Source organism: Trichophyton rubrum, assembly GCF_000151425.1.
Source record: "Trichophyton rubrum CBS 118892 genomic scaffold supercont2.9, whole genome shotgun sequence".
Classification (NCBI taxonomy): Eukaryota; Fungi; Ascomycota; class Eurotiomycetes; order Onygenales; family Arthrodermataceae; genus Trichophyton; species Trichophyton rubrum.
Window position 1 is genome coordinate 515,966 of NW_003456420.1, and position 27,580 is coordinate 543,545.

Genomic DNA, 27,580 nt, shown 5'->3' on the forward strand with positions numbered 1-27,580 from the left:
GAGCGCTTATTAGACCGGCAGAAAGTAATGCCGTTCCGCGTGAGCGGGCGGGCAGCAAAATTGGAATGGCCAAAGCTCCGAAGCGCGTGCTTATCTAATGCAATAGGTATGGCGATTATTTTACCCTCTCACTTCGCAACTCAACTCCAAAAGAACTACAACAAACAACATTAAAAATCTCGACTCCCTCACACCCAAGTTACGAAGTATCCATTACGGAAGCTTGTGTGCAAAGCCATAGGACGACGACCTGCACTCGTCTTCCTATTCTTTGCCTCAACTGTTACCCGTTGTGTTAAAACAATTTACTTCGTCACAACCCACCTCACCACCAACCTACATCATCAACCCTACCAAAATCAAACCGTCATCTCAATATCCATTCACTCTTTATAAGAGACAGTCTGTATTTCGAGTAACTAGTCTGCTACTTCACCAGAACTGCAACTTCGAAGAGTTCGACGTTTCGCTTATTCCCCTCAAACTCTTACCGGAAAAAGTGAAAGGAAACCAAATTAGCCGAATCCACTGAGCCTGAATTCAACAAAAACCTGATAGTTTCTTTTTTATTTCACATGGTTGCCGGTACGGCACGCCATCATCATGGGGAGAATTGAGAAGGTGGCTAGCTCTAAGCATGAGGCTACGATTGTAAGTTATTCGGCTCTCCACCTAAGCTTCCTAACCCGCCTCGGTTCGTGCTGGTGCTAACATGATATCCCACCTTCTGTAGTCGCCGGCTATAGCTCAGTTTTCTAAGAAAGCTATTGAGATTTCTATCGCCGAACTACCCTCGTACCTCGCAACATTTCCTCGCCAGTGGCCGTTTCCGCGGGGGGACCTATATCACTGGATTGGTGTGTTGAATCGATTTGACGAGCTATTGGCGCTTGTCGTCACGAAATATGGACTAGATGAGGGCCCTCAGTCGAAGCCCTTTGGTCGACTTGTTCTCATCGAAGATTCTGTTTCTACAAGCCTAGTTTCTAATGATGAGGAGGGCGAACGGAAACTTGACCAACTGGGGCTAGGGCCTGAAGGTGATAGAGAGCTAGTAGAGTCAATATTGGACTTTTCACGGCTCCTATTAGAGAAGTGTGGCAACCGCAGCTTGTTCAGCAGCAGCGAGCGTTTGAATGCTTTTTTAAACTCAACATCGCTCAGTCTAATTCAATGCACTCTCCGGCTGTCTCTCTGTCTGGCACAGCGATACTATTTCCGCCAACGATCTACCAGCAGCACCCACTTCCATCAAAGCTTACTGGCGGCGCATTATAACATTGAGTTGGACCGTGTCCAAAAACTGGCGTCACCTTTCCCACGCCCACCTTCATTCATTGAGACTGCCGAAGGAACTTCGTTGGAAAAAGGGAAGGACAAGTCTGCTCAACCAAGTGCGGCAGCCGGTGATAAATGCAATGCCAACGACTTGATTTCGCTGACTAAAGTGCCGTCTGACAAGATTACGATGACAGATATTTCCCCAGCAGCCGAGATTGGCACTGCTGAATGGAAAGATTGGGGAACGGTGCGATTTGCTTATTATCCACGTGATGCTACTGCAGAGTCATCGGGCAGCACTTTACATACCTCCGCTCAGGTTCAAATGACGCCGACACCATTGCATCACAGATCTTCAGAGTATCAAAGCTCAAGGTTGCTCTATACCTCAAGCGTGGATGACTCTCCAACACCCACAACTCAATCACCAACAATGAGACAAGAGGGTACTAGAGGAATGAAAATATTGGAGATTCCAAACTCTAAAGTTCTATCTACCAGTACGGAAGAACTTTTGAAGGAAAACCTGGGCGACTTGCCAAAGGAGTCGGCGTATGACCTCTTGAATCGACTTCGAATAGCTGCTGCTCTCGCCAAGTCTCCTGAGACTCGAAGGCAACTACTCGGCATTAGACTCCTTGCCCTCAGTAATTTGGCTTATATTTACCCGGAAGCTATATTCCAACAGAAAATTCTCCAGCAAGACTCCGACGAACCCAAACGCCTCCAGCTAGCTTACCAGCTGTCTGACTTCGTGCATCTCGGGGTTGCTGGCGATATCAGCGCATCTACGTTGAACCAGTCGTTCGCCCTGACGTGTTTAGATGCTCTAGCTAAGCATAAGACGCGATCTGCGGACGTCTGTGCTGCCTTGAATTTAAATGTCAACCATGGCATTTTAATGTTTCTGGTCCGGAAAACCGTTACCGAACTGGCGGCGGAAGATGCCCTAGTTGATGACATTGAGGGAGATGACTGGCGCGATGCCCTATTTGGTCTTCTTCGAACCCTTCCAAGTTCCGGAACAAGAGCCCCGGAAACATTGATGCCCGCTGGTCTGATCCCCATGTTTGTGGATATGTTAAATCTTCGAACAGAAAAGGCTCGAAGAGTATATCCCAGAGTCTTAGAGTTCCTCGACAACTATGTCCACTCGGTTCGAGATGCTTTGGCAACTCTAGCGGCTGCAAAGGGCTTCGATGCCATATCTGACCTTATTGCAACCGAGACAAAATCCGCATTTGATATGGTGGGTGAGTGTAAAGGGATTTCTGAAGAATTTAAAACTCCATCTACCGATTATTCCATACCCTATTTTCAACAACAGGCAATACGATGGTTGTTCAAATTTGTCAACCATGTAATGCAACATAATAGCGGCGGGTTTGAACGTTTGATCCGCAACTTCATAGATTCCCCTCCTCTTCTTAGCGCACTTCGCCTTGTTATCGAAAATGCAAAGACTTTTGGCTCGCATGTATGGAGCGGCTCCATTAACATTATGAGCCACTTCATCCACAATGAGCCTACCAGTTATGCCGTCATAGCTGAAGCCGGACTCAGCAAAAGCTTCCTCGAAGCCGTTATGTGCAAACCGCTAGAAGTTCCGGAAGAGTCGGCTGAAGGGGATAAGAAACCTGCCAAACCCCAAAACTTGTTCAACCCTGCATCTACTTCATCGGACAATAGGAATCTCCTGGACCATCTTTCCAAGGCTCCAGAGCGTAAGGGATCTGATGGAATCTTACCCTCAACAGAAGCTATTGTCGGTATACCATTGGCATTTGGGGCAATATGTTTGAATTCAACCGGACTTGATCTATTCCAGTCATCTGACGCACTGGAAAGATTTTTCGATATTTTCGAAAGTCCTGTACACGTGAAATGTATGAAAAATGACTCAAATTTGCTTCGACTGTTGGGAAATTCATTCGATGAACTAGTGAGACACCACCCAGCTTTGAAGGCGTCAGTCATGAGCTCTGTTCTGCGCATGGTTGCCCGTGTCGGACTTCTTGGCAAGTACAAGGCATGGGAATCGGGGCTAGGAGCGAAACTCTGGGTTGAGGACCAAGATGGAAAGGAATCTATTTCTGGCGGTGTATCTGCTGCTATCGGTGATCTCTGCTCTGATTTTTTTCAGAATGAAGATTACTGGCCTAGTGCCTCCGTTCCTAACCTAGGTAGCACCAGCACTAGCTATCGAGAGCTCTTTGGGGAACCAGACACTAGCAAGTGGACTGCCAAGGATTCTGATGCGGATGGCCTTGCTGTCACGGGTTATATCTTTCCAGTACTGAAATTCTTGGGTGCATTCTTCGAGAATCAGGTTATTTGCGCCAATTTTATAGAAAACGGAGGGGTAGAATATGTCCTCGATTTCGCTGTCCTCCAGTCCTTGCCCTTTAGCTTCCATAACAATGAAGCGAACCACCAACTGGCTCAAGTCCTCCATCTTATGGCAGAGACAAAACCTCACCTAGTACTTCCACCCCTTCTCGACCGTACCCTCTCCGCCCTCGATAAGCTTGAGCCATTCTGGTCCAGCGATCTGGGATCAGTGGGCTTCTTTTCCCCCCTGACAAGCCCTCTTCAAGCCTTCGAGTCTAGCCCTGAAGAGGTAGAATTAAAGACGAAAGGAACTTATTATGCCAAGCACCTTGTTGCGGTTGGAACATTGACCAATATTCTCCGTGAAGTCTATACTCCGCCAATATACCCTACACGTCCAGCACAGCAGCCACTGCCATTTCACCAGGTTAATCTTGCTGATAAGTATGCCTTAATTGCCGAGCGTTTGGGACGGCTGCATGCTGCTTGTGTTTGGGAAGAGATACTACTCCAGCAAAATATGCCTGAGGCATGGAATGAGGTCACTAAGCTTCCTGGATTTAGCTGTGAAGGTCGAGAAACCCCACCAGTCACTACAGCAGACGGAGGATCTGAAGTAGGTGATATTGCTGCCGAGTCTCATGCTGAAGACACGCCGACAGCACTGGGCGGCCGAGCTAAGAAATCTCCTAAAGTCGACAATCCTGCCTCTACACAGTTGGATAAAGGGGCAAACGTGAAGAACGTTAAGACCCTTCGCTGGCTGTTAGGAACGGTCCCTACTTGCATAACGGGATTTTTGCACTCTCTAGGCCGTGGTCTTGTGGCAAAACGGCGCGTGGACACCTACCAACGACAGAAAGCAGCTGTGGTTGCTGGCGCAATTGCTTCTATGGTAATTCAACAGTTGGAGCTCAAAGGACCTAATGAGTGTGTATCCACGAAGGATCGGTTTTCCTATCTTATTGTGATACTGTCATCGTTCTCGCGATTGATATTTGATTGTAAGTTTCACCTTCCAATTACTATGTGTACTAGTGAAACCTCTGAAACCTCTAACAACCATATTAGCTACCGAGCGCACACACTCTCAGTGCCTGACGATGATTCTTGTCGCATTCAAGAGGCAAAATGGCATACAGAAAATGAAAGAAATAGCTGATATATTTCTCCAAGAAGTTAAAGCGTTGGCCCCGTTAGAGCACTCAAAAACTTCATCACCTCGAGACCGACCAGCGAGACTTGCATCAGCATATGGGGGAATCAAAATAATCTTGACATTCTTTTCGGAGATGACTTCTGCTCGATATGTTCTTGACTCTGCTCAGACTTTAGCAATGGCCAGTAACGATCGTGATAGAGAGCGATTTGATACCTTCCTTCCTCAACAGTTCCTAGTTGAGCTTCGAATGGAAGCCTTACCTCTAGTGAAAAGCATGTGGACGTCAGATTTTGTGGAGACAGCCTCTAGTTCCATTGTCAAGTCGTTGATCGAGATCCTTCGCCTGGTTCTTGAAGCAGAACATGAAAATAATGCTTATCGCCGCGGAGATAATATACCGAAACCTCAAGCAGCGGCTCTCAAGGCATTTGCTATTCATCCTGAACGCTTTGGTCAACTTGTTGAAAAGGGTTACGACGAATCTCTTGCCAGAGAGGCGCTCTACCGCTGCTATAACTCCTCCAGTGCTGCTGAGGAATACTGCCACGCCCAAAAAGGTGTTCGCACTCCGCCTAGAAGTGCCATTCCAGACTATGATGCTGAAGCTGCAGTAACAAAGCCCGGCACCACTTCCCAGGACGATCACGTTTCAGGAAGCCGCACAGATGGCAACACCAGCCCAGGTCCTTCTGCACAATCTGCACAAGATTTGGTTGATCCTATTGCATCAATTTTGGCTGAGATACATGCTGAGGCTACTGAAGCCATGGAAACAGAGGGTGACACCTCTTCTGAGGCATCGCCACCTACAAATGCTAGAGCTGAAAGTTCGGCTGCTGCTACCAGCACGGAAAGCAAAGCCAGTGATGCTGCGGGATCGCCAAAGAAGCGTGAAGTTGTAACAATAGATGATTTGGACAAAGAACGAGATATCATTCGCTCAAATTTAATAGAGCGATGCCTGGAAGTTCTGAATGCCCATCACGATGTCACCTTCGAGCTGGCTGACCTTATTAACTCTGCATCCAAGGTTGAAAACCCCTTCAACTTTAGGAGAGAGATTGGAGAGACGCTGCTGCATTTTCTAGCGTCTCTTCAAATGGACGAGAATTTCTTGACAGGAGGAAAGAAAATTGCAGCGCATGCGAGCCTGCTTGCCTTACTCCTACAGGAGCCACAGTTCTACGAATCCACTCTCGAACCACTCCAAGATAATTTCTATGTTTTACTTGGATTTGTCAAAATTCCGCCTCCTACACCAGAAAAATCTCCTGATGAGTCTTGCCCCTGGATTGGTCAAGTTCTGCTTATTCTTGAAAAAGTACTTGCTGAAGACGCCTCTCCTAAGGCCATACAATGGAATCCACCGAATGCTGATACCCCCGAGGATTCCGATGTTGCCGAGTTAGGGGAGCCTCTTGTTTCGCTAGAAGGTAAAACGCAGCTCTTCGATGCGCTTTTGGAAGTGTTACCACGAATCGGTAAAGATGAGTCACTGGCTCTGTCTGTTGCCCGGGTGCTCGTTATGCTTACTCGGGAACGCGTACTCGCAACAAGGCTCGGAGAACGCAGGAACCTTCAACGCTTGTTTGTCATGATAAAACAATTGAGCAATCCATCCAACGAAAAGCTACAAAATACATTTATGCTCATCCTCCGACATATCGTTGAAGATGAAGACACAATCCGTCAAATAATAAGAAATGATATCATTACCAGCTTCGATTCCAGGCCTTCTCGCCAGACAGATACTACTAATTTCGTTCGCCAATATAGCCATCTGGTAATAAGAGCCCCACGACTCTTTGTTGAGGTGACAAATGAGCTGTTGAAACTCTCAAGATATGACGCAAACCAGCGGCCTCAAACACTTGTTTTAAAGAACCCGAAGAAAAACGATAGTTTTCAGTCAACAGAGGAAACAGATAACCAGGAGGAAGCTAAGACCGAGGGAGGGCAGTCTCCGCGAGCAGCTAAGGAGACTGACCAACGTGAACCTAAAGAAAGCAAGGAGAAACACAAGGAGTTGAAGACGCCAATTGTTGAGCATCCGGATGGCGTTATCCACTATCTTCTTTCTGAATTGCTTTCATATAGAGATGTTGACGACAAAGAGTCGGTCCCTGCTCCGCCCCCTGAGAAAACGGGTAATCGAGCTGAGGATATCGAGATGGCTACTGGAGAGAGCTCATCCTCATCTCAGGCCACAAACCGTGAGACTTCCTCGAAGAAGCCGGAGAAACCCCAATTTAAGGCAGAGGACCATCCTATCTATATCTATAGATGCTTCCTCCTCCATTGCTTGACGGAACTCCTGTCATCTTATAACCGTACCAAGGTGGAGTTCATCAACTTTTCTCGCAAGGCAGATCCCCTAGCAACAACCCCATCAAAGCCACGATCCGGTATTTTGAACTATCTACTTCACGGGCTTATTCCGATTGGAACCATGGAACATGACGAATCCATTCCATTCAAAAAGCGGGTTAATACCTCAGGATGGGCAATGAAGGTTATCATCGCTCTATGTACAAAGACAATTGAATATGGAGGACGGAGACCTGTTCCTTCGCAAGAAGAAGAAGTTGAGTCCGACTTGATATTTGTCCGAAAATTCGTCCTGGAACATGCCCTGAAGTCCTACAAAGATGCTAGTGCTTCTCGGGAGCCTCTTGACTCCAAGTACGCTCGCCTCATGTGCATGGCAGACCTTTTCGATAAAATGCTCAGTGGTGGTTCTTCCCCAGATGGCACACCACGAACTTCATCAGCTACTCGCCAGATCGCTAAGACAATGTTTGAGAAGAACTTTGTCAATGCCTTCACTGCGTCTATTGCTGACATTGACTTAAACTTCCCATCATCCAAGCGCGTCGTGAAATATATCTTACGACCTCTTAATAAGCTATCACAGACTGCCGTACTTTTAAGCGAAAGCGGCTCGATTGAAGCGAAACCGAATCAAAGTGATTCGGACGAAATATCGTCAGCAAGTTCGGTATCTGAGTTCTCGTCGTCAAGGGAAGAAACGCCCGATCTCTTCCGTCACTCTACCCTAGGCATGTTTGAACCACATGAGGAAGAGACTTCCAGTGACGAGGATGAAGAGGACGAGGAAATGTACGACGATGAGTATGATGAAGAGATGGAGTATGAAGAAGACATGCCAGAGCACGATGGAGAAGTAGTCAGTGACGAAGATGAGGAGGAGATGGATGAGCGGGGTCCAATCGAAGGATTACCAGGCGATACTCCGATGGATATCGAAGTCTTAATCGACGGAGACTCCGAGGATGAGGATGATGTGGACGATGATGATGAAGATGATGATGAGGATGATGACGAGGACGAGGACGAGGACGATGGTGATGAACATCTGGACGAACGAATTGTTGCTGGTGAAATTACTGGTGATAATGACAATAACAGTCTCCAAGATGGAGAGGATGAATGGGAAAGCGATGAGGGTTCCGAAGAGGCAGACGATGAGTTAGCCATGATGAACCAGCTTGAGATTGAATTAGGGGGTGGCATGGGACAAGGAGAACACAACCGTCCCGGTCCGCCTCACATAGAAAATCTCCTGAGAGTCTTGGAAGAGACGGGCGCCTCTGTTGAGCGCCTGGATCATGAAATCGACCATGGAATGGATATGAGGGACCTTGGAGAAGATTTTGTAGAGGATGACTTGAATGAGGAAGAAGGTATGGTGCAGTCATGCAATGTTTAACTCGCATCCTTAGCTAACTTTTCACCAGACGATGATGAAGAAGTTGACGAACTGGAAGAAGAAGTTGATGAGTTTGACGACGAGCAAGCAATATATCATGAATATGACCGTAAGTGGCCATACTACTCAGTTACTGCCTTGCTTTGAGGACTGACAAAAGCATACTTTAGATGATGATGGGGACCTTTCCAACTCGCCGTGGAGCTGGGATGAGCCAGTTTTGACGCAGAACCGCGTTCCTTCACGGAATATTTCGTCCTGGAATTTCTTCCCGGGTCAGATGGCGAGTCGACAGGGGATCATACCAGTACCAGACTATCGAACACACCGGACTCAAGTTGCACAGCCGAGAAATGATGATGGTGTTAACCCGCTTCTACGCCGTTATGATCGCCCACATGAACAGCCGGCGCAAAGACGAGGGCCAAATGCGGAAGCATTTAGTGACTGGGTAACTGCAATGGACCCAAATAGCCATGGTAGGCTTTTGTCAATCGATAGCCCTGTTACATTCATGAATGCAATTATGCAAGCAATTGGCCAAGGAGGACCAGAGTTTGGCATCATACCCCGACCTGACGGATTCCACCTTCATGTAGAGCGTGGATCCGTTCTCCCCGGCCGTCTCCAGGACCTTCTTGGATTAGGAAGAGCTCCAGCGGTCGCTCCACGTTCTCGTGATGATCCAGGCCAGGCTGTTGCCTTCCCAACCGGCTCGACCTTGAATCGTTGGCAGGAAGAAGCTCGACTTCATTTCAACAACCTCTATATGGAAAGGGCACAGCGAATCGTGCAGTCAATTCTCAAACTTTTAATTCCTCCGGCTATCGAGGAAGACAAGCAACGACAAAAGAAATTGGAAGAGGAGCGAAAGCGTTTAGACGAAGAAAAGCTTGAGCGGGAGAAACAAGAACGCATTGTTCGAGAAGAGGCTGAAAAGGAGAAAAAACGGAAGGAAGAAGAGGAAGAAGCTAGAAAATTGGAGGAAGAACGTCGTGCAGAGGAAAATGCTCAAACGGGTGATGCTGAGCCAATGGAAGACGTGCAGCCTACGGCTGGCGCTGCGGAGCAGCCCTCTACTGAAGCTGCACCCCCTGAAGCAGGCCCGTCAGAGCCAGTTCAAAGAGTTCACACGATAATACGCGGCCGCCAACTTGATATTACTGGCATGGAAATCGATCCGGAATACCTCGAGGCACTGCCAGAAGAAATGCGCGAGGAAGTAATCTTGCAACAACTTGCAGAACAACGTTCTCAAGCAGCCGTCGCCGGCGAAGAACCAAGCGAGATCAACCCCGAATTTTTAGAAGCCTTGCCGGCAGAAATCCGAGAGGAACTCCTACAGCAGGAAGCAGCCGATCGCCGTCGTCGAGAGCGGGAAGCAGCTCGTCGGCAAGCAGCAGCGAATGGAGGTCCTCATGCCGAAGATATGGATCCTGCCAGTTTCATAGCAACCCTTGAGCCATCATTACGACAAACTGTGTTGGCTGATCAACCTGATGATATATTGGCTTCGCTAGGCCCGGAATTTGTGACGGAAGCTCGGGCGTTGACCGGCCGCAGACTTCCTCGGTTTGGTGACCCGGTCCTTGACCCGCCTCCCCCGGCTCGTCAAACCCAGGAGCCTAAGAAGCCTCAACGCCGGCAGATTGTGCAGGTCGTCGATAAAGCTGGTGTAGCCACTCTACTTCGACTGATGTTTATGCCACTACAACCGAATGCCAGACATCATCTAAATGATATCCTACATAATGTTTGCCAGAACCGTCAGAATAGATCAGAAGTGATCAGCCTCATTCTGCTGATCCTCCAAGACGGAAGCGCTGATATTTCGGCGGTGGAGCGAAGCTTCGCTCATTTGTCATTGCACGCCAAAACGCCAACCTCTCAGCGAACTCCCCAATCCCTCAAACGGGCTTTGTCGCTTCCTGTCCCCGGCGCCAACCATGATGTGACTCCATTGATTGTCATTCAACAATGCTTAGGTGCTCTTTCGTTTCTAACTCAGTACAACCCGCATATCCCATGGTTTTTCCTCACCGAGCATGAAGCCATTTCGGCCCTCAAAATGAAGGCCCTACGCAAAGGGAAGGCAAAGGAAAACAAGGCAAATAAATTTGCACTGAATTCTCTCTTGTCCCTTCTCGACCGGAAGGCAATCTTGGACAGTCCTAACTGCATGGAACAGCTATCCGGATTACTTAGCAGTATTACCCATCCTCTGACGATACTACTCCGAAGAGAATCAGACAAGCAAGAAGATTCCGACATTAAAGAGACTGAAACAAAACCTGACACCGTTACCCAGCCACAGGATGCAGGTGCGACCCAGCCAGGCAACCCACCAGATACTGCTATGGCGGAGCCAACTGCCGGGACGACTTCAGATACTGCCGGCCAACGAGAGCAAGGTGAAGATGGAAATACCGAGGGAGACAAATCTTCCAAGGAAGAAAGAAAGAAGAAAGTACGAACAATTGACCCTCCCGTGGTCCCAGAGTACAATTTACGACTTGTGGTTCATATTCTCTCCGCCCGCGAGTGCAATGGTAGGACATTTAGAGAAACGCTTTCTACCATCAATAACTTGTCTTCAATCCCGGGCGCAAAAGAAATCATTGGGAAGGAGTTGGTTGGTCAAGCACAAACTTTGAGCAAATCAATATTGGTCGACTTGGAGGAACTTATACCTCATATTACCAATGCGGAGTCTGGTACTGATGTGCAGGGCATGGCTCTGGCGAAATTCTCGCCAGCAAGTTCCGACCAAGCTAAGCTGCTACGGGTTTTGACGGCACTCGATTATCTATTTGATCCCAGTCGGGACAAGGAGAAAATATCTGAAGCGGAGGCCTCTGAGAAAGCAAACACCCTGAAGGCGCTTTATGAGAGCGTTACTTTTGGGCCCCTGTGGACGAAACTTAGTGATTGCCTCCACGCTGTTCAACGCAAAGAATCGATGCTGAATGTCGCGACGACCCTTCTCCCATTGATCGAGTCACTCATGGTTGTCTGTAAGAATACCACACTGAAGGATATTCCCCTTTTCCCCAAGCAAGGCCGCGAGTTTTCCGTGTCAAGCCCACCCCCCGAGTCTGGTATGGAGGGTTTGTTCTTCAACTTTACGGAGGATCACCGCAAGATTCTCAACGAGCTTGTGCGGCAAAATCCTCGACTTATGAGCGGTACATTCTCGCTACTGGTCAAGAATCCAAAGGTTTTGGAGTTCGACAACAAACGTAACTACTTCAACCGCAAGCTCCATTCCCGCGGAACCGAGGCTCGCCATCCCCACCCTCCACTACAGCTCTCTGTCCGCCGTGACCAGGTGTTCCTTGACTCCTTCAAGTCTCTATATTTCAAGACCGCAGACGAAATGAAATACGGCAAACTTAGTATCCGATTCCACGGCGAAGAAGGTGTTGATGCTGGTGGCGTAAGCAGGGAATGGTTCCAGGTCCTTGCCCGAGGAATGTTCAACCCCGACTATGCTTTGTTCATTCCAGTCGCATCTGATCGCACAACATTCCACCCCAACCGCCTTAGTGGCGTCAATCAGGAGCACCTGATGTTCTTCAAATTTATCGGACGCATCATTGGCAAAGCATTGTATGAAGGTAGGGTTCTTGATTGTCACTTCAGTAGAGCAGTGTACAAGAGAATCCTAGGAAAGTCAGTCTCCATTAAAGACATGGAGACTCTTGACCTCGACTATTACAAGTCACTGTTGTGGATGCTAGAAAACGACATTACCGATATTCTTACTGAGAATTTCTCTGTTGAGGTTGAAGATTTTGGTGAAACCCGGGTCATTGACTTAGTGGAGAACGGTCGAAATATCCCAGTCACCCAGGAAAACAAGGAAGAATACGTTCAACACGTTGTTGAACACCGATTGACAGGATCTGTGAAGGAGCAGCTGGACCACTTCCTCCGTGGTTTCCACGATATTATACCAGCAGACCTTATCTCAATCTTCAACGAACAGGAACTGGAACTTCTCATTTCTGGGTTACCTGAGATCGATGTCAATGATTGGAAGAACAACACTGAGTACCACAATTATTCCGCATCTTCCCCGCAGATTCAGTGGTTCTGGCGCGCCGTTCGGTCATTTGACAAAGAAGAGCGAGCCAAACTTCTTCAGTTTGTCACTGGTACAAGCAAGGTACCCTTGAACGGATTTAGAGAGCTTGAGGGAATGAATGGATTCAGCAAATTCAATATCCATCGTGACTACGGTAGCAAAGACAGACTTCCAAGCTCGCACACCTGCTTTAACCGTAAGTTATCATTTTCAGTACATATTACCGCTGTTCGACATGCTAACTCATCATTTTGCAGAGCTCGATCTACCCGAGTATGACAGCTATGAGTCGTTACGCAAATGCCTATACACAGCTATGACTGCTGGCAGTGAATACTTCGGGTTCGCTTAAGAGCTGCAGTGGCTAAACTCATACCCCTCCTCATCCCAATCTTCTGTTTATCAGCTTTATGACTCTGTTTCTCGTACCATATCCCTTCCACTTCCCATAGCTTGACTGCCCTTGATACATCGCATGTGAGCTCTAGCATTAGGCATCAGGACGGCGTGCTCTGGCTCAGGGTTTCATTTCCCCAAAGATTCCCATGTATATTTCAGAATGTTTTGACAATGCTCTCTCTCAAACGAAGGCCGACCGGCTCTCGTCTGGTGGTTTTCTGTCGTCCCCTTTCCCCCTGATTTTCCGCCAACTGTGTTTTATTGTGCCCCTACATTCCCTTTCCCCATTAGATAGGTTTGATAATACTGGGCTCCCTGAGTAGCTGAAGTGCAGATCAGCTCCACTCTAAGGTTCCCACTAAAAAATACATTTCTTACTTGAATTCTTCTCGTGTCTGAAGCTCGTTCTTACGGTTTGATCTATCTATCTACCCGTCATCGCCTATGGCGAGTCATTGCTCGTCAAGATTACATAAGTCAGCTCCACGTGACTATTTTTATATCGATAAGCGATCTGCCACTTTCCTATTTAGGACTAGCGTCTCGAGGCTTTTCCTGGCAAAGATAAAACTTCGAAAAAGCCTTCAGCAAACGTCGAAGTTTCGGGTTTGATGAGAAGCCGACACGGCGGATGAGAAAGCAAACATGCTATGATGTGCTTTCTGCGTTGATACGAGAGCCAAACAACAGACAGACGGCCACCTGGGTCCCTTCATACTCTACAGCTTGACTTCCACTGATAATGTGCTAGCTCCCTGTCAGAATCTCCACCAACTATTTGTACATTCAGCCGCCACGCTGTGATCTATTCTGATCCCTCACACCACTATCTACAACACCTCTGACGATGGCGAGCAATTCTATAAAGCTCTTGACTGGCAATAGCCATCCGGAGCTGGCACAGCTTGTTGCAGACAGGTACGATACTTCTATTAAGACTCCTGGACCTGTGCTTCTTTCCTGGAAGCTTATAGGAAAGGGAAGATGATAAACCAGATTTGTGTCAGCTGTGTCAACTATGTAGACGTGGTTGCTAATCTCGTGATTATAGGCTAGGAATCGAGTTGACAAAGATCATGGTCTTGCAGTACTCCAATCAAGAGACCAGTGTGACCATAGGTGAAAGTGTTCGAGATGAAGATGGTAATATTTTTTCCCTTGACCTGCGGGACCCACTTTCCTTATTTTCCATAATACCAAAAATTTTGGAAATCAATTTGCTGGAGTCATTCATTTGGACTTTTTACAAACTGAATTGCATGAAAGGTGGTGCTAACAATCATCTTCTATCAAGTCTTCATTCTTCAATCTACAAAGCCCAATGACATCAACGATGGCTTGATGGAGCTTCTTATCATGATTAATGCCTGCAAGACCGCTTCGGCTCGACGTATCACAGCTGTCATTCCCAATTTTCCATATGCTCGACAGGATAAGAAGGATAAGAGCCGTGCACCAATTACCGCAAAATTGATGGCCAACATGCTGCAAACTGCTGGTTGTAACCATGTCATCACTATGGACCTCCACGCCAGTCAGATCCAAGGCTTTTTCAATGTTCCCGTAGATAACCTCTACGCCGAACCAAGCATGCTTAGGTGGATCCGCCAGAATCTAGATATCACGAACTGTGTCATTGTCAGTCCTGATGCTGGTGGTGCAAAGCGAGCTACTGCCATCGCGGATCGACTTGATCTTCAATTTGCCTTGATCCATAAAGAACGTGCAAGACCAAACGAGGTCTCCCGTATGGTACTCGTTGGAAGCGTTGAAGGCAAAACTGCCATCATTGTTGACGATATGGCCGATACCTGTGGAACTCTAGTCAAGGCAGCTGATACTTTGATGGGCCACGGAGCTAAAGAAGTTGTTGCCATTGTCACTCACGGTATACTGAGTGGAAAAGCTATCGAGACTCTGAACAACGGCTGCCTAAGCCGAATTGTGGTCACCAACACTGTTCCCCTTAACGAAAAGAAGGAACAATGCTCAAAAATTGAGACTATCGACATCAGCCCTGTATTGGCTGAAGCCTGCAGGAGAACCCACAACGGCGAATCCGTCAGCTTTTTGTTCTCTCATGCTGTCTCTTAATGATCCAATGGTTGGATGAGAATTTCCGGTTTATTCACCTCCTTTTTCATACTATTTTCTTCGATTCTGAATACTCGTTGCCATCTAATATAGAGACACTCTGATGGATTAATGAAGCCATGGAGTGTTGTAAGCAAGTTGCAGTACATTCTCTTCCAACAGCAGAAGGTAACAACCACAGCTGATGACCACATATGAACATTTCATACAATATATAAGATGGAATATTTCGATAGAATTTCACTCTACATACCAAAGCGTCAAAATTTAGCAAGAAAAGCGCTCGTAGATTTATTACACGAACAACGGAAGGATGGTTAATTTTTATTGGTTCTCGATTATGTCGCAAACCCATGTATAATTTTCCCTATTTGACTCCCCTTCCGTTATAAAGGAACAAAACAAATGAGAAAGATTATCACAATTAGAAGTCACACGCTTCCTCCCTCCGCTCGTTCGCAGAGAATAAAAGAACATACCTTTTCGTTGTCGTAGTATTCTTTTCATTACTTCATCGAGACGGCTGGGAAGAAAACATGGCTGGGTTTGACTTTTTTCCCCCTGGATTTGACATGGTATCGTGCAGTGCCCATATTGACTCAAGCCTCACGCTCTCCAACCCCTTCACCCTAAACGACAACCTTACTTGCGCATCGACGAAGCTCGTCGCTTTCGGAGCTCATCACGCTTAGCCTTCTCTTCGTGGACACGGCTAGCCAACATCTTGGCATATTCGTTGCTGCAGCGATACGTTAGCAATGAATAAAGAACCCGAATGTTGAGTTTTTGTGTTATTTAAAGAGTGAGAAAGGGATAGGGGTCAAACATACGCAGCTTCCTTGGAAGCCTCGGAGCGACGGCGCTTGAGGGCCATTCTGTGACGCTTTCGCTGTAGTCTCTGGGGGGTGACGAGACGCTGGATCTTAGGAGCCTTGGTGTACTCTTTCTTTCCTTCGCCCTTAGGGGTGACGGTACGGCGGATAACGAATTTTCTAACGTCATCCTTCTTATCGAGACCGAAGAAGGAGCGGATCTTGGTGGCACGCTTGGGGCCGAGGCGCTTGGGGTTGACAACGTCGGTCAAACCGGGAAGCTCACCCTCACCCTGCTTGACAATGCTGAGAGCAAGGACGGAAAGGTCGAGACCAGTGATGGCTGAGGGACAAGTTAGAGACTGAATGCTTCGGTTCACATTTACAAACGGTTAGATATAATTACCTCCACGGACACTCTTTCTCTTGCGCTCTCCTGTTCGGCGGGGACGGTAGCAGCTGTGGCCATCAGAGAGGAGGAGTCTGGTGCGGTTTGGCAGGAGGACTGTTAGGAAAAACTGTTAGACGGCCATCGTACGAATTGAGTATATGCTTCGACTGATGGCGCACATACCACCCTGCTTCATGGGGAAACCTATAATGACGCGACCGTTAGCATGCTGATATTGAAATGCTATTCATACCGCGCCGAAAAAAAAAGTCGCAGAACGTACCTTGCTTATCGTTACCACCAGTGATTCGAAAAACATATCCCTTAAATTCATCGCCGAGCGAGTCGCCGGCAACCTAGATAGCCTTGAATCAGCGAAGACGTTCCTCTGCATTTGCCGGCCATTCGAGAATAACATCTAGCCGGCAATGGCCTTTCCATCCATATCGAATACAGCACCAAAACAAAGGCGACACCGAGACCAGATGGGTGTATTCTATTCCCCCTCTTTTCTAATATTCACGGGTTGTTGTTCCTTACTTCAGTTCCCATTCGCTTCTCCATGAAAGGTCTCAGCTTGCGCTCATCATCAATTTCGATCAACTTCTGCGACCCATTGGCCGGGTAGGAAACGTTGAGCTTCATCTTGACCAAAGTTCTCTCGCTGTCAAGATGGCCGGGAGGGAGAGAAAAAAGGGCGCGCGGTGGTCGATGTGGTCGGTTGCGTGAAGCAGAAGTTCGGACTTTCTCTCGCTGTCTTCAAATTTGAACCTGGTGAATATTTTTTTTGGTGTAGCGAACTTTCTGTGTGGGTCATGACTAAGCGTCACGTAATTTTTGATCACATAAGCAGCCCTAGCTCATTGACCCAGCTGACTAATATCACATGATTAGTGCGTTATGTAAGCCATCCGTCTTTGTTTTGACGTCCAAATGCAAAAACATCAAAACCCCAAACAGCAAGCAGCAAAGAGATGGACAACGAGAGACGTCGGCGGGGATGATGGCCCCGAGGAATGAGGACCAAGCGCTCTAAGGCTGATGTGTGTTTCCATTTGCCGGTAAGTAAGAGTCGCGTCGGCTATTGATACATGTTATCGTGCTCCTTACTACCCTACGTTGTTCCCAACCAGCAACGGTTGCACCACAAGAGCTGTTACATGGACATAACGCACATCTCTCGTGTATGTAATGCAATAATACAAAGAACGGGCGGCGTCGAGGGCTCATGATTGTCAAAGATCTGCATCAGGCACAAGGCCTGATATTCTCCGATGGCTCATTGTGGTGCGCGCGGACTACAATGGAATCAAAGACACTCGCTTGAATTCCTATAATTCTGCGGCTGTATTCCTGTCCCGGTATGCTACTTTTAGCTGACTGCATTCGAGAAGCGGTGCGGCAGCTGACAATGGCGAACGGTTGACCTGTAAGCCAGCCTTCTCGGCCTGGGCATTGATGTCCCGTCTGCTTGGCCAATTTTCCCCGGAATAGACCAAGGAAGAAACAGAAAAGCTCGAACACTGTATCTTGGTGCATCAGTTTATATAGCCAGTTCTCGGTTAGGACTCGTGCTATAAGCATGTATAACCATACTCCGTTTTATCCCATGGCCATGTTTACGCCGGGATTCGGACACCACCTCATCGCCACAAGGCACCAAGCACAAAATTATTCAAGTTGTGTACAAAACAGTCGCCAGGGGGCCTTATGTCCACCCACTCATCGACACGTTACAAAGGAGAACGAACTGCTTTTCCCGAGTTGGGAGATTCGGGTCGCACTTATAGTACCAATATGGATATAGCATTGCCCATCAGCGCCCCAAGTGCTCAAAAAGAAAACGACAATAAATGGATGCACTTCCTAAATCGGCAAGCTTGGAACTCAACGTGGCCTAAGACATGCGGAAGAAATCACTCATCAAGGATCTTGAGACACATACTCCGTACCTGCGAAGAATTTACCTATCTCTTCATGGCTAGTTTGCGCACAACCCCGTAATTCTGTCTCTTTCAAACATATCGGTCAGTTTAAATGCGATTTCCATATCCCACTCGCGAGGTGGGGAGTTTGTTGTCTCTCAGCCCCAAAGCAACAACCCATGTTCCGTTTGCTACCGCCGACTCTGTACTGACACCGATGATAACATGGTTGGAGGAAACGAAGAGACCGCTTCAGAGCTCTTAGTTCTTCACTCGCAAAATGTTGGTCTTTTCGGCTACAATAACATTAATCCAATGACCCGGATCAACAGCGACAATTACTAACCCAAATACGGAGTACGCGGACCTACTCAACCAAGTAATGGCAAATGAGCCCTCCGACGCCGTGGGATCCATTCATGGATAAAGCATATCATCGCCTAGGGCACGTATCGGGAGTGTTTACGAATTCAACAAACTATTTACGGAGTAGAGCATTTCTCATTTCTCTCCTGGCGTCACGGGAAGCTCCTAGTTCAAATGATCGTCCAAGGAAAAGTCGGTGATAGAGAGCTATTTTTAAGGTGTGATATCTTTGTGGCTTGTTGGAGCTTATCCCCGCTTGATGGTGGGCAGCGAGGGATGTACCCGCCTTGCCATTACTAAACAACCTACTCCAACTCTTCTCCATATCAAGCAAAGGGATAGGAAGCGAACCTCTTTGTTGGTGACAGGTAAGCGGAGCGAAAATGTTTTGCATGGCCCTACTGTGCTCCCTTCTTAAGTTATGCATTGCATCTGATTTTCTTTGCTATTCTTTCTTTGCTTTTTTACTTTTCTTTCTTCCTCCTGCTCAGTTCGTCAGTTATTATCATTATTTAGGTTAACTACTAGCTTGCACTTCATTTTAGTTAGCTAGTTAGCTACCTGGCTACTGCCCTCCGACTCTCCAGGAGCTAAACTAACTACTGAGCCTCCAAGTTGTTCCGTTTGTACGGTCGTTGTACTCTAAAACGAGAGAAGCAAGCCGAGCAAAACGAAAATAAAGCCCGCCCAGGGGCTCCAAACAGTCTTGCCCGTCGCATTGTTGCAGGTATCTAACCGCTCATTGGATGTCTCGGGTAAAGAAATATGTGCATCCCGCCGCTTTCAGCCAGCCCATGGGGACAAAGGATGCCCAAAACAATAGTTCACGTTCTCCACCCCTGCTCTGAAGATTCATAGCCTTAACCGGTTGATACATCACCATGGAATGCATCGGACACCTGCAATTGTTTGCAAGGAGAAGCTTCCTGTACGTCGAAAAGGCAACAAAGAAAGGTACAAGGAGAAGAGCGGAAATCAGGATGCAAATCCAACAAGTTACTTAAACATGACGGAATTGTTTTAAGAAACCAAGAATTAACAAAGGAAATTTCTTTTCTTCCTTCTATCCCTTCGCTATCGTCTTCTTTCTTCTTTCTTCCTTCTAGTATCTTCGTCGTCGTGGCAGTTCTTTGCCACATTCATAACTACATCATGATACCTACGAACGAGAACAAGAAGGACGAGAACCCCTTTTACGAATCCTACCTTTCACGTCTCTTGTCATGTTTTCCCGGGCCAATCCAGACAATATTCAAACTTCCTCTATGCCTAACGATAGACTTCTCCCAAAGCCGGTCTTGTATTATGACTACTCGAGGCGAGATGTACCGACTCCTGGGTCTACAACTCCGATGGCTCACAGGGTAATTACCCAGGGAGGCTCTTCTGGCTTTGATGGTGAAGAGAATATGTCATTCCCGAGAGCATTGCCGATGACGGGAATGGAAGCAATCTCCCAAGTTGCACTATCTCATTATCAAGATGACATCTCCGTTTTATCAACGCTGCCCGTGGCTGCTCAAGCAGACATGACTCAAGAATCGATGGAGATAGATGCATCCGTGGTCAAATCGGAAGCTGCTCACCGAGAGTATTCTACTTCACCGAATTCCCCCAAGTCAGATTTTACGGATGAGTCCAGTGTTCAGTTTTGCTTGTGTGGACCAGAACCGAAAATACCTCGTCCAAGAAATGGTTCGTTGATTTCCTTGCATATATCTACACGATTAGCACCGTGTAGCGCAATCATAAGCACCCAAGAATACGCTACTCTCTCCGTATCCAGCATTTAACCGCCTTCCCATACTCCTATACTAGATATGCCTTCTAACTTTGTGACCTTCTAGCGTTCATTCTGTTCCGACAACACTTGCAGAGCTCTGTCGTGGCTGAAAACCCGGGCCTGCCAAACCCCGATATATCAAAGATCATCGGAAAGATATGGAAAGGGCTTCCATTGAAAGAACAAGAGCCGTGGAAGAAACATGCGGATGTAAGCTTAGCAACCCCTTCTCTCATTTTTATTGTATTTTATCTCGTGGGGCGCATGCTTATACAGTCGTACAGGAAGAGAAGGCTAGGCACTTGCAGAAATACCCAGGCTACCGGTATCAGCCACGACGGCCTGGCCGCAAGAGAAGGAACACAAATACTGTCGGCCCTACGGTGAAAGTAGATGTCTCTGGCACGTCTATTTGCAGTCGATGTGGAGGGAAACCAATGAAACCGCCCTCGACTCCGTCGACCCCTTTTATTCCGACTTTCAATGATTCGATAGACAGTGTGCAGGTTCCCTCGTCGCATCCCGAAGAGATTCAGCGCACACAAGGCCACCGCCTGAAATTGGAGAATGCACTTAGCCCTATCAATGTCACGTATGAAGAAAGCTGGCGTCCAGCTCCAATTCAGGATGAAAATATACCACCACAATCCCCGTGCATTAAACGACGCCGCAGTGAAGAAAGGGAGATGTACCCATCGATCCGCCATCATATGGGGCCTGATAACCCTTACTTATCCAGAATAACAACCTTACCCCGCCCAGAGCTGACTCAACGCATTAACTCACCTAATTATATCTGGGGCTCTCAATCGCATTATTCAAGCTCAGTACCAGGATCGCCTCATGATCCAAGTCTGGTTCTCCCGCCATTGAAAATAGCTACCTCAAATCATCCTCATTGTTTGGCAAGCCTGGAAGAGCAACCAAAGACCGTTTCGTTCTTAGACAAGATAAACTTATTATCCAAAGGATCTCCACCCTTTATGTCCTGTTCAACCCCAGTGTCTGGTCAGGCAGAGGGCGCCGTCATTGCAATCGAAGGCTGCAATTCTGAATCAGTAGCATGTGTTACCGAATATTTGAACAATTCTCTTTCATGTGACGACGGTGGGAATGTCAAGGTATTCAAAGGACCAGAATCAGGCAATTCGACGGCATCGGAGGACACACGAAAGGCGGCTGGGAATTTCCTTGAGACCATTTTCTCCTGGTATAAAATATCGGGCACCATAATCGAGTTCCTCAATGACCGCATCCTACCCGCGACTACAAGATCAACGCCTGGAGAGTCTGGATCTAATGCTTCATTGCAGTCAATCTTGCCTAAAACCGAAGACCTTAGTATTTGTTCAACCGAGCGGTCCGCTTCTGATGAAACTGTCTTTACACCTGAGCCCGGAGAGACTGTGCATACTCCTACGTCATCCTCTTGCAACAATGACTCGACATTCCGTGTCGCTCTAGTTCCACATTACCAGTTAGCCACTACGGAATCCCATGCCGGCTCGACACCGCGCAATAGCTCACACGACGCCATTGATCACTGGGAACGCATGGCGATGCAGTGGGGAAGCTGTGTCGGACCGGACATCACCGTATATATACGGGACTGCGATCAAGTTGAGCTGAGCAAATATGGCACAGGGAACCCAGTTGAGAACCGTCTAAATGACGTTCGTACGCTGGTGATCAGGCGTCTTGCTAGTAGTACTGAGGGAATCGATGAAAAGGCACTGAGAAGAGTTGGGTTTGAAGTCAAAGAATTCTTCAGAAAGTGAAGAGGAATCTGCGGTGTATCGCGGCCAGGTTTGCCTCTTTCACGGCATCTTGACTATCCAATCACTCCTTTGGTCGCCTTTCTCATACGGACACCATCCCAAGCCCTCTATTCATTTTTATTTATCGTTTTCAGCGTTTCATCAAGTTTTTAGAATTTTGTACCCCCTGCTTTTCTTCTATTTTTGATAGACGGACTATGTACGACTTGGGACAGGATTGGGAGGACAGTTTTGTTTTCTCAGCCATGATTCAATGCACCTTAGACAGCGGGCAAGCTGATGACACTGGTTCCTATATACTGGAAGCTATCCAGCGTTCAACTAGATATATTAATAGATTGCTCTCTCTTGATTTAACCGAACTGTTTGCCTTCACCAGACGCCTAAGTAACTAGTTAGAAAAGCTATACCTAGTGTAAGTGTAGCGTTCTCCCATATCGTTTCAAATTCACTCCGGAGGAAATGAACCACTTTAAACATGAGAGTTTCATGAGCGGTAATATCTTTCAGTAACTTATCGGCAGTAAGCCTACTTAGATACCAAGGAGTAATTTTAATCCAGCAGATACTCGACCGACGTCTTGTAAACAAGTTGGAATAGCTCACTCCACCTAGCTCGAATGCCCTCTATCCCTAGTTTCGCCATCAAACGTGCAAGTGATTCTATTGCTTATTGACTGTTGGAATGCTTTCAGACGGAGAATGCGTATTTTGACACGTCCTTTGGTGAATGGAAGCAAGCGAGGTTGATATCCTGAGTGACTAAGCAAGTTACCTCACCAGAAAGATACAGGTCAGCTGACCTATATTACTTCGCTAATTGCTTATGTAATTATGCATCATCGCCGTTTTTTACTCCAGCTAGCTCACCTGCCTATTCTGGAACTAGCGTGATATCAAGTTCAGCCTCCTGAAAGAAACGCCAGCGATGGGCGAGTAACACTGCAACGACACACATACATGAAATCTCTGCCCAGCCACCGCTGGAAGCAACATGTAAAACGTGGACTATAAGTCGCTACTCGACAGACGAAAGCCTTTTTCCATGCATTTTCCGATATCCACGTTATCAGTTTGGCCTCTGGCTAACCAGCTTGCAGAGAGCTGGAATTACAGGGAAGGACGGTGACAATTGCAATTTTATCTATTTGCCAAGGGCTTGCAGCATTATGGCTTCAACAGATATCTCTCCTCCCGCTTCTCCTGCTCCATGCTCTCCAGGGGATTCGCATATTTCAGCATGTTCATCGTCGGGCACATCTGCATCCCCAGCCGACTCAGAAGAGGATCAATCATATTGTGATCTAAAACATTATATACCAATAGGAGTACTATGGTGGAGGCTGCCTGATGCCACTAGGCCAGATGCTCAACAAGAGTATCGCCCAGAAGCAGATTCTCTACAGCTGCTTGAGGACGCCGGCTTCATAAAATTGTCCGTTGCTCGGGAACCTGGTGAAATATGGACAAGAATCCAAATCTATTTGATACCGGAGAGCAGGGTCCCAAGATTGCCACGCAGACACCAAAGCCACCGGCGTGCTTTGAAAGCTGTGATTGCTAAAGTCGACGCATCGGCGGATGCATGGGAAGGAAGACGGCGAAATCCGGTACCGGTCAACAATGCTGGTGAAGCAGACTCCGGCTGTGAATCTCTCTTCTATATCTTCAACACATTACAATCTCCAAAGCCGGAAGCAACACATGTCTCTGACCCTTGGTCTAAAATTGCAATCGCTAATCTTATTTATTCTGGCGGTAATCAGGATGATGCTGGTGATGGCAGCTCCGGAATTGATGGCCTGAGGACAAGGCTCTACCCGTACCAACGGCGATCTGCTGCTCTGATGATCCAAAAAGAGGCAGAGCCATCACTATCGCTTGACCCTCGTCTTCAAGCTCTCCAGAGTCCGATAGGAAGAACATATTACTACGATGGAGAGCAAGGGGTTGTGTTTGATGAGCCAAGGTTCTATTCCAATGTTCCAGGAGGTATAAACCCTACTCAAACACACCCGGACCTATTAATTGAAGGCTAACAAGTGTGTAGGCATCTTAGCAGAGACTATGGGGTACGGGAAGACGTTAATATGCCTAGCTGTTATCCTAGCAACAAGGGGCCACATGCCTTCTATTCCATCTGAATTCATTACTTCAACGCCAATTAGAAGCGAAACTGGATCGCTCATGACTATGGCTGCGGCAGCAGTCGGTACTAAGTCCCTTCCCTGGGAAACACATTTTAGAAACCTTGGTTCTAATGGCATGTACTTCGGCAAATGTATTGATATGTGCAACAAACACCGTGGAACATATACCATCAATTTGGCCTCAAAGTACGGCAACCGCAGCGGCTCGTATCTGAGAGATAGCTCAGTCACAGTACAGCTCACATCGGGAACTTTAATAATTGTCCCACCCAACTTGGTCGATCACTGGCTAAACGAAATAGCTATACATACTGAAGGATTGAATGTCCTGGTGCTAAGAGACAGCAGTGCTAAAACCCCACCAGCATCTGACCTTTTGAAGTATGACATCGTGTTGTTTTCACAACCCCGATTCAAGAAGGAATCTGGGGTGTATACAGGGTCAGGTCCCACATATATCTCACCGCTGAGATATCTTCATTGGCTCCGAATTATTGTCGATGAAGGCCACAATTTTGCTAGCAGTGGAGGAAAAACTAATTCGGTCTATATGTTAGACAAACTACAAGTTGAACGTCGATGGATTGTTTCAGGGATACCATCGAAAGGACTGTATGGCGTTGAAGTCACCCTTGCTGCCGAGCAAAGCCTTAATTCGACATCGGAGGAGGAGAAAATTGGAGGGATATTGAAAGCTCGTAGGCATGCCGGAAACATACTAAACGACGAAGTGAAGAGATTGGACAGCCTGCGATCGATGGTCATCGATTTTCTCAACCTCAAGCCCTGGGCGAATACTCGAGCAGCAGATTCAGCTAGCTGGACGATTTACATGACTCCAATTGGTCCCGACGGAAGGCGAGCGATGTCCCCGTCTCTTCGAGCCACCCTCCAGTCACTTGTCGTCCGCCATCGTTCAGAAGATTTACATCGGGAATTGCCCCTCCCAAGCCTTTACAACGAAGTTGTTTATCTTGAACCAACTTGTTACGACAAAGCCTCGTTGAACTTGTTCATCCTGCGGATTGTGATCAACGCAATAACCTCTGAGAGGACTGGCGATGACTACCTGTTCCATCCCAAAAACAGAAAGCATCTCAGCCAGTTGATGAACAACCTGAGACTAGCGGGATTTTGGTGGCCTGGGGCCGAGACCGAAGAGGTCCGAAATGTTACTCTTCGAGTAGCTAAAGACTATCTGCAGAAGAATATAGACCGGATGGCAGGCGAGGAATTGAATTTACTGTATCAAGCGATATCCATTGGAGAGAAAATCTTGGGCTTCACCACTCGGAATGTTCTATGTGAAAAGGAAGAAGTTGGGATCTTGGTAGATGGCTTCCCTGAATGTGCCCAGGAGTTTTGGGAAATAGGTGAGAGAACAAGGCACCAGGAACCAATGCTTCTTGGCCTCTCCCTTGCTAGAGAGGCACAGAAATTTGTTGTCTCGAAGCTCTGTTCCTTGGATCCTGGAGAAGGACTCGCTGGAGCCGGCATCACAGCTATGCGGCAGAGATACCAAAAGCCTGCGCAAGTCGAAAAACCTTCCCCTAAACAAAAGCCTGAGGAAGTGACAAATACCCCCCATCGACCGAAGCCTGAGAAGATTAGTGACAAAAAGAGCTCAGCGAAAAAGAGTCTGCCATCTGACTCCAATTTAAAGAAAACAAAGGTCATCGGGACTGTGTCGGCTAAGCTGAGTTACCTTCTAGAGAAGGTCCTCCAGTTTCAAGATACAGAAAAAATCATAATCTTCTACGAGAGCGAAAATACCGCGTTTTGGATTGCCGAGGGCCTTGAGTTGGTGGGTACCGATTTTCGCATTTATGCACATACTCTGAAGGCCAGCCAAAAATCGGAGTATTTGTCCACATTTAATGAGGGCGAATCAGTTCGTGTCCTCCTTATGGACCTTCGACAAGCCTCTCATGGACTTCACATAGCGAGTGCTTCAAGGGTCTTCATTGTCAACCCCATATGGGACCCCAATATTGAGAGCCAGGCGATCAAGCGAGCCCATCGGATATCCCAGACTCGGCCGGTGTACGTAGAAACTTTGGTGTTGAAGGATACATTGGAAGACAAAATGCTGAGGCGCAGAAAGGCCATGACAAGCGTAGAGATGCAACATGCAGAGAAAGACATGCTGAACGACGGGACAATGAGCTCCATCATTCAGAAGGAAGGCTTTCTTCCCCTTCCCGACAACTTCGCATCCCCTAATCCTGCGCTGTTAAGCAGGCCCTTTGGATTTTTTGATAGGCACACGCTCCCTATCCCTGAGGACTACGTTGATCCCACCAAGCCTGCACAAGACCATCAGCCAGATCTTGTCGCCTCAGATATTAATTCTAACTCGCTGGTTTCTGATGACAAGCGGAGATTGGCTAATTTTCTTGAATTCGACTCGCCTGCAGCTCCCCAGGGAAGAAAATCACCAAAACGACGCAAGGAATCTCACATTGAAGAGGTTGTCAACGAAAATGGCATAGTTTTTATATCCCCCAGAAGCCGGACACCTCGCAAGCAGCGACAAGGGCCTTCTAGCGCCTCCTTTAGTCCCAGCAGTTCCAGCACATGAGGCAGCCTGACTAGTGAGTTGTGCATAGTGTGATGTTAGGACGATTTCCGACGGACTGAGTGAACGATCCGGTCAAATTCATTCTCGAGTTGTAAGAGATAATTCCGCATAGCTCATTATAATCAAGGTATTCTAGATATCAACTTCTTTTATAGATTGGTACTTTACTCTCCCTAAGTACCTTTTCTTAAGGACATACCCGCCCAACTTCTCTCTCATAGCTACTCTCTACTCTTACTAAGGCTGCTCCTCTTTGGTATCAAGTAGTAGAAGAGGCAAGAGTTTTAAGTAAGAGAAGCCTCTAGCGAGAAGGGCCTCGAGAGAAGGACAATAGTAAAGATAGCTAAGTAAGGAGCGTATAGCTAAGAAACAAGGTTGATTACCCCTAAAGGCAGATCCTATAGGTAAAGGGAGAGAGCAGGCGGGTTTAAAAATGTGACATGAATTTTCAACAAGCTGGCCATGATGGATTTTTAAGGGAATTCTGTTCCGCCCTAGAGTGTAATCTATATGTGAACATACGGAACTAAGAGTGCAGACGTACTTGAATTGGTAGGTATTAAGTTACTTATTAACAGCCCATTAACCACTAGTTAACTAACTAGTCAAGTGAGCCCCTCACTATCAAGTCCAGCCAAGTCTTTAATATCCAAAATATAGAGGCAAGAGACCTGAAGAAACAGTCGAGATATCATTCTTAGTACATACAA

General features: G+C 47.2%; 6 protein-coding genes across 7 annotated transcripts; 4 read left to right on the forward strand and 2 right to left on the reverse strand.

The window, feature by feature from the left end:
* The first annotated feature begins 42 nt into the window (after positions 1-42).
* On the forward strand, positions 43-13,576 carry TERG_07180 (uncharacterized protein). Its single transcript, XM_047748722.1, has 6 exons — positions 43-651; positions 734-4,616; positions 4,684-8,478; positions 8,533-8,613; positions 8,675-12,787; positions 12,849-13,576. Exons 1-6 carry the CDS (start codon positions 604-606, stop codon positions 12,941-12,943), a joined length of 12,015 nt encoding a protein of 4,004 aa, XP_047604710.1. The 5' UTR covers positions 43-603; the 3' UTR covers positions 12,944-13,576.
* Positions 13,577-13,837: 261 nt separating this feature from the next.
* Positions 13,838-15,084, forward strand: TERG_07181 (ribose-phosphate pyrophosphokinase 3; the record flags this gene model as incomplete). 2 transcript variants are annotated; one of them, XM_003232285.1, is made up of 3 exons in its annotated part: positions 13,838-13,908; positions 14,042-14,133; positions 14,285-15,084. In XM_003232285.1, the coding sequence occupies 3 exons, from the start codon at positions 13,838-13,840 to the stop codon at positions 15,082-15,084; spliced, it is 963 nt and encodes a 320-aa protein (XP_003232333.1). The 2 variants fall into 2 exon arrangements, with proteins under 2 accessions (XP_003232333.1, XP_047607168.1); XM_047750343.1 differs by lacking the exon at positions 13,838-13,908 and having other exon boundaries at positions 14,067-14,133.
* A 46-nt stretch (positions 15,085-15,130) lies between these two features.
* On the reverse strand, positions 15,131-15,439 carry TERG_12526 (uncharacterized protein; the record flags this gene model as incomplete). Its single annotated transcript, XM_047751471.1, has 1 exon — positions 15,131-15,439. One exon carries the CDS (start codon positions 15,437-15,439, stop codon positions 15,131-15,133), a length of 309 nt encoding a protein of 102 aa, XP_047607169.1.
* Positions 15,440-15,726: 287 nt separating this feature from the next.
* TERG_07182 (40S ribosomal protein S6) lies at positions 15,727-16,932 on the reverse strand (the record flags this gene model as incomplete). Its single annotated transcript, XM_003232286.1, has 6 exons — positions 15,727-15,823; positions 15,915-16,239; positions 16,303-16,401; positions 16,471-16,491; positions 16,571-16,643; positions 16,828-16,932. 6 exons carry the CDS (start codon positions 16,930-16,932, stop codon positions 15,727-15,729), a joined length of 720 nt encoding a protein of 239 aa, XP_003232334.1.
* Positions 16,933-20,519: 3,587 nt separating this feature from the next.
* Positions 20,520-22,139, forward strand: TERG_07184 (uncharacterized protein; the record flags this gene model as incomplete). Its single annotated transcript, XM_047748723.1, has 1 exon — positions 20,520-22,139. One exon carries the CDS (start codon positions 20,520-20,522, stop codon positions 22,137-22,139), a length of 1,620 nt encoding a protein of 539 aa, XP_047604711.1.
* A 1,456-nt stretch (positions 22,140-23,595) lies between these two features.
* On the forward strand, positions 23,596-27,148 carry TERG_07185 (uncharacterized protein). Its single transcript, XM_047748724.1, has one exon. The coding sequence runs from the start codon at positions 24,207-24,209 to the stop codon at positions 26,868-26,870; it is 2,664 nt and encodes an 887-aa protein (XP_047604712.1). The 5' UTR covers positions 23,596-24,206; the 3' UTR covers positions 26,871-27,148.
* The last annotated feature ends 432 nt before the right edge of the window (positions 27,149-27,580 follow it).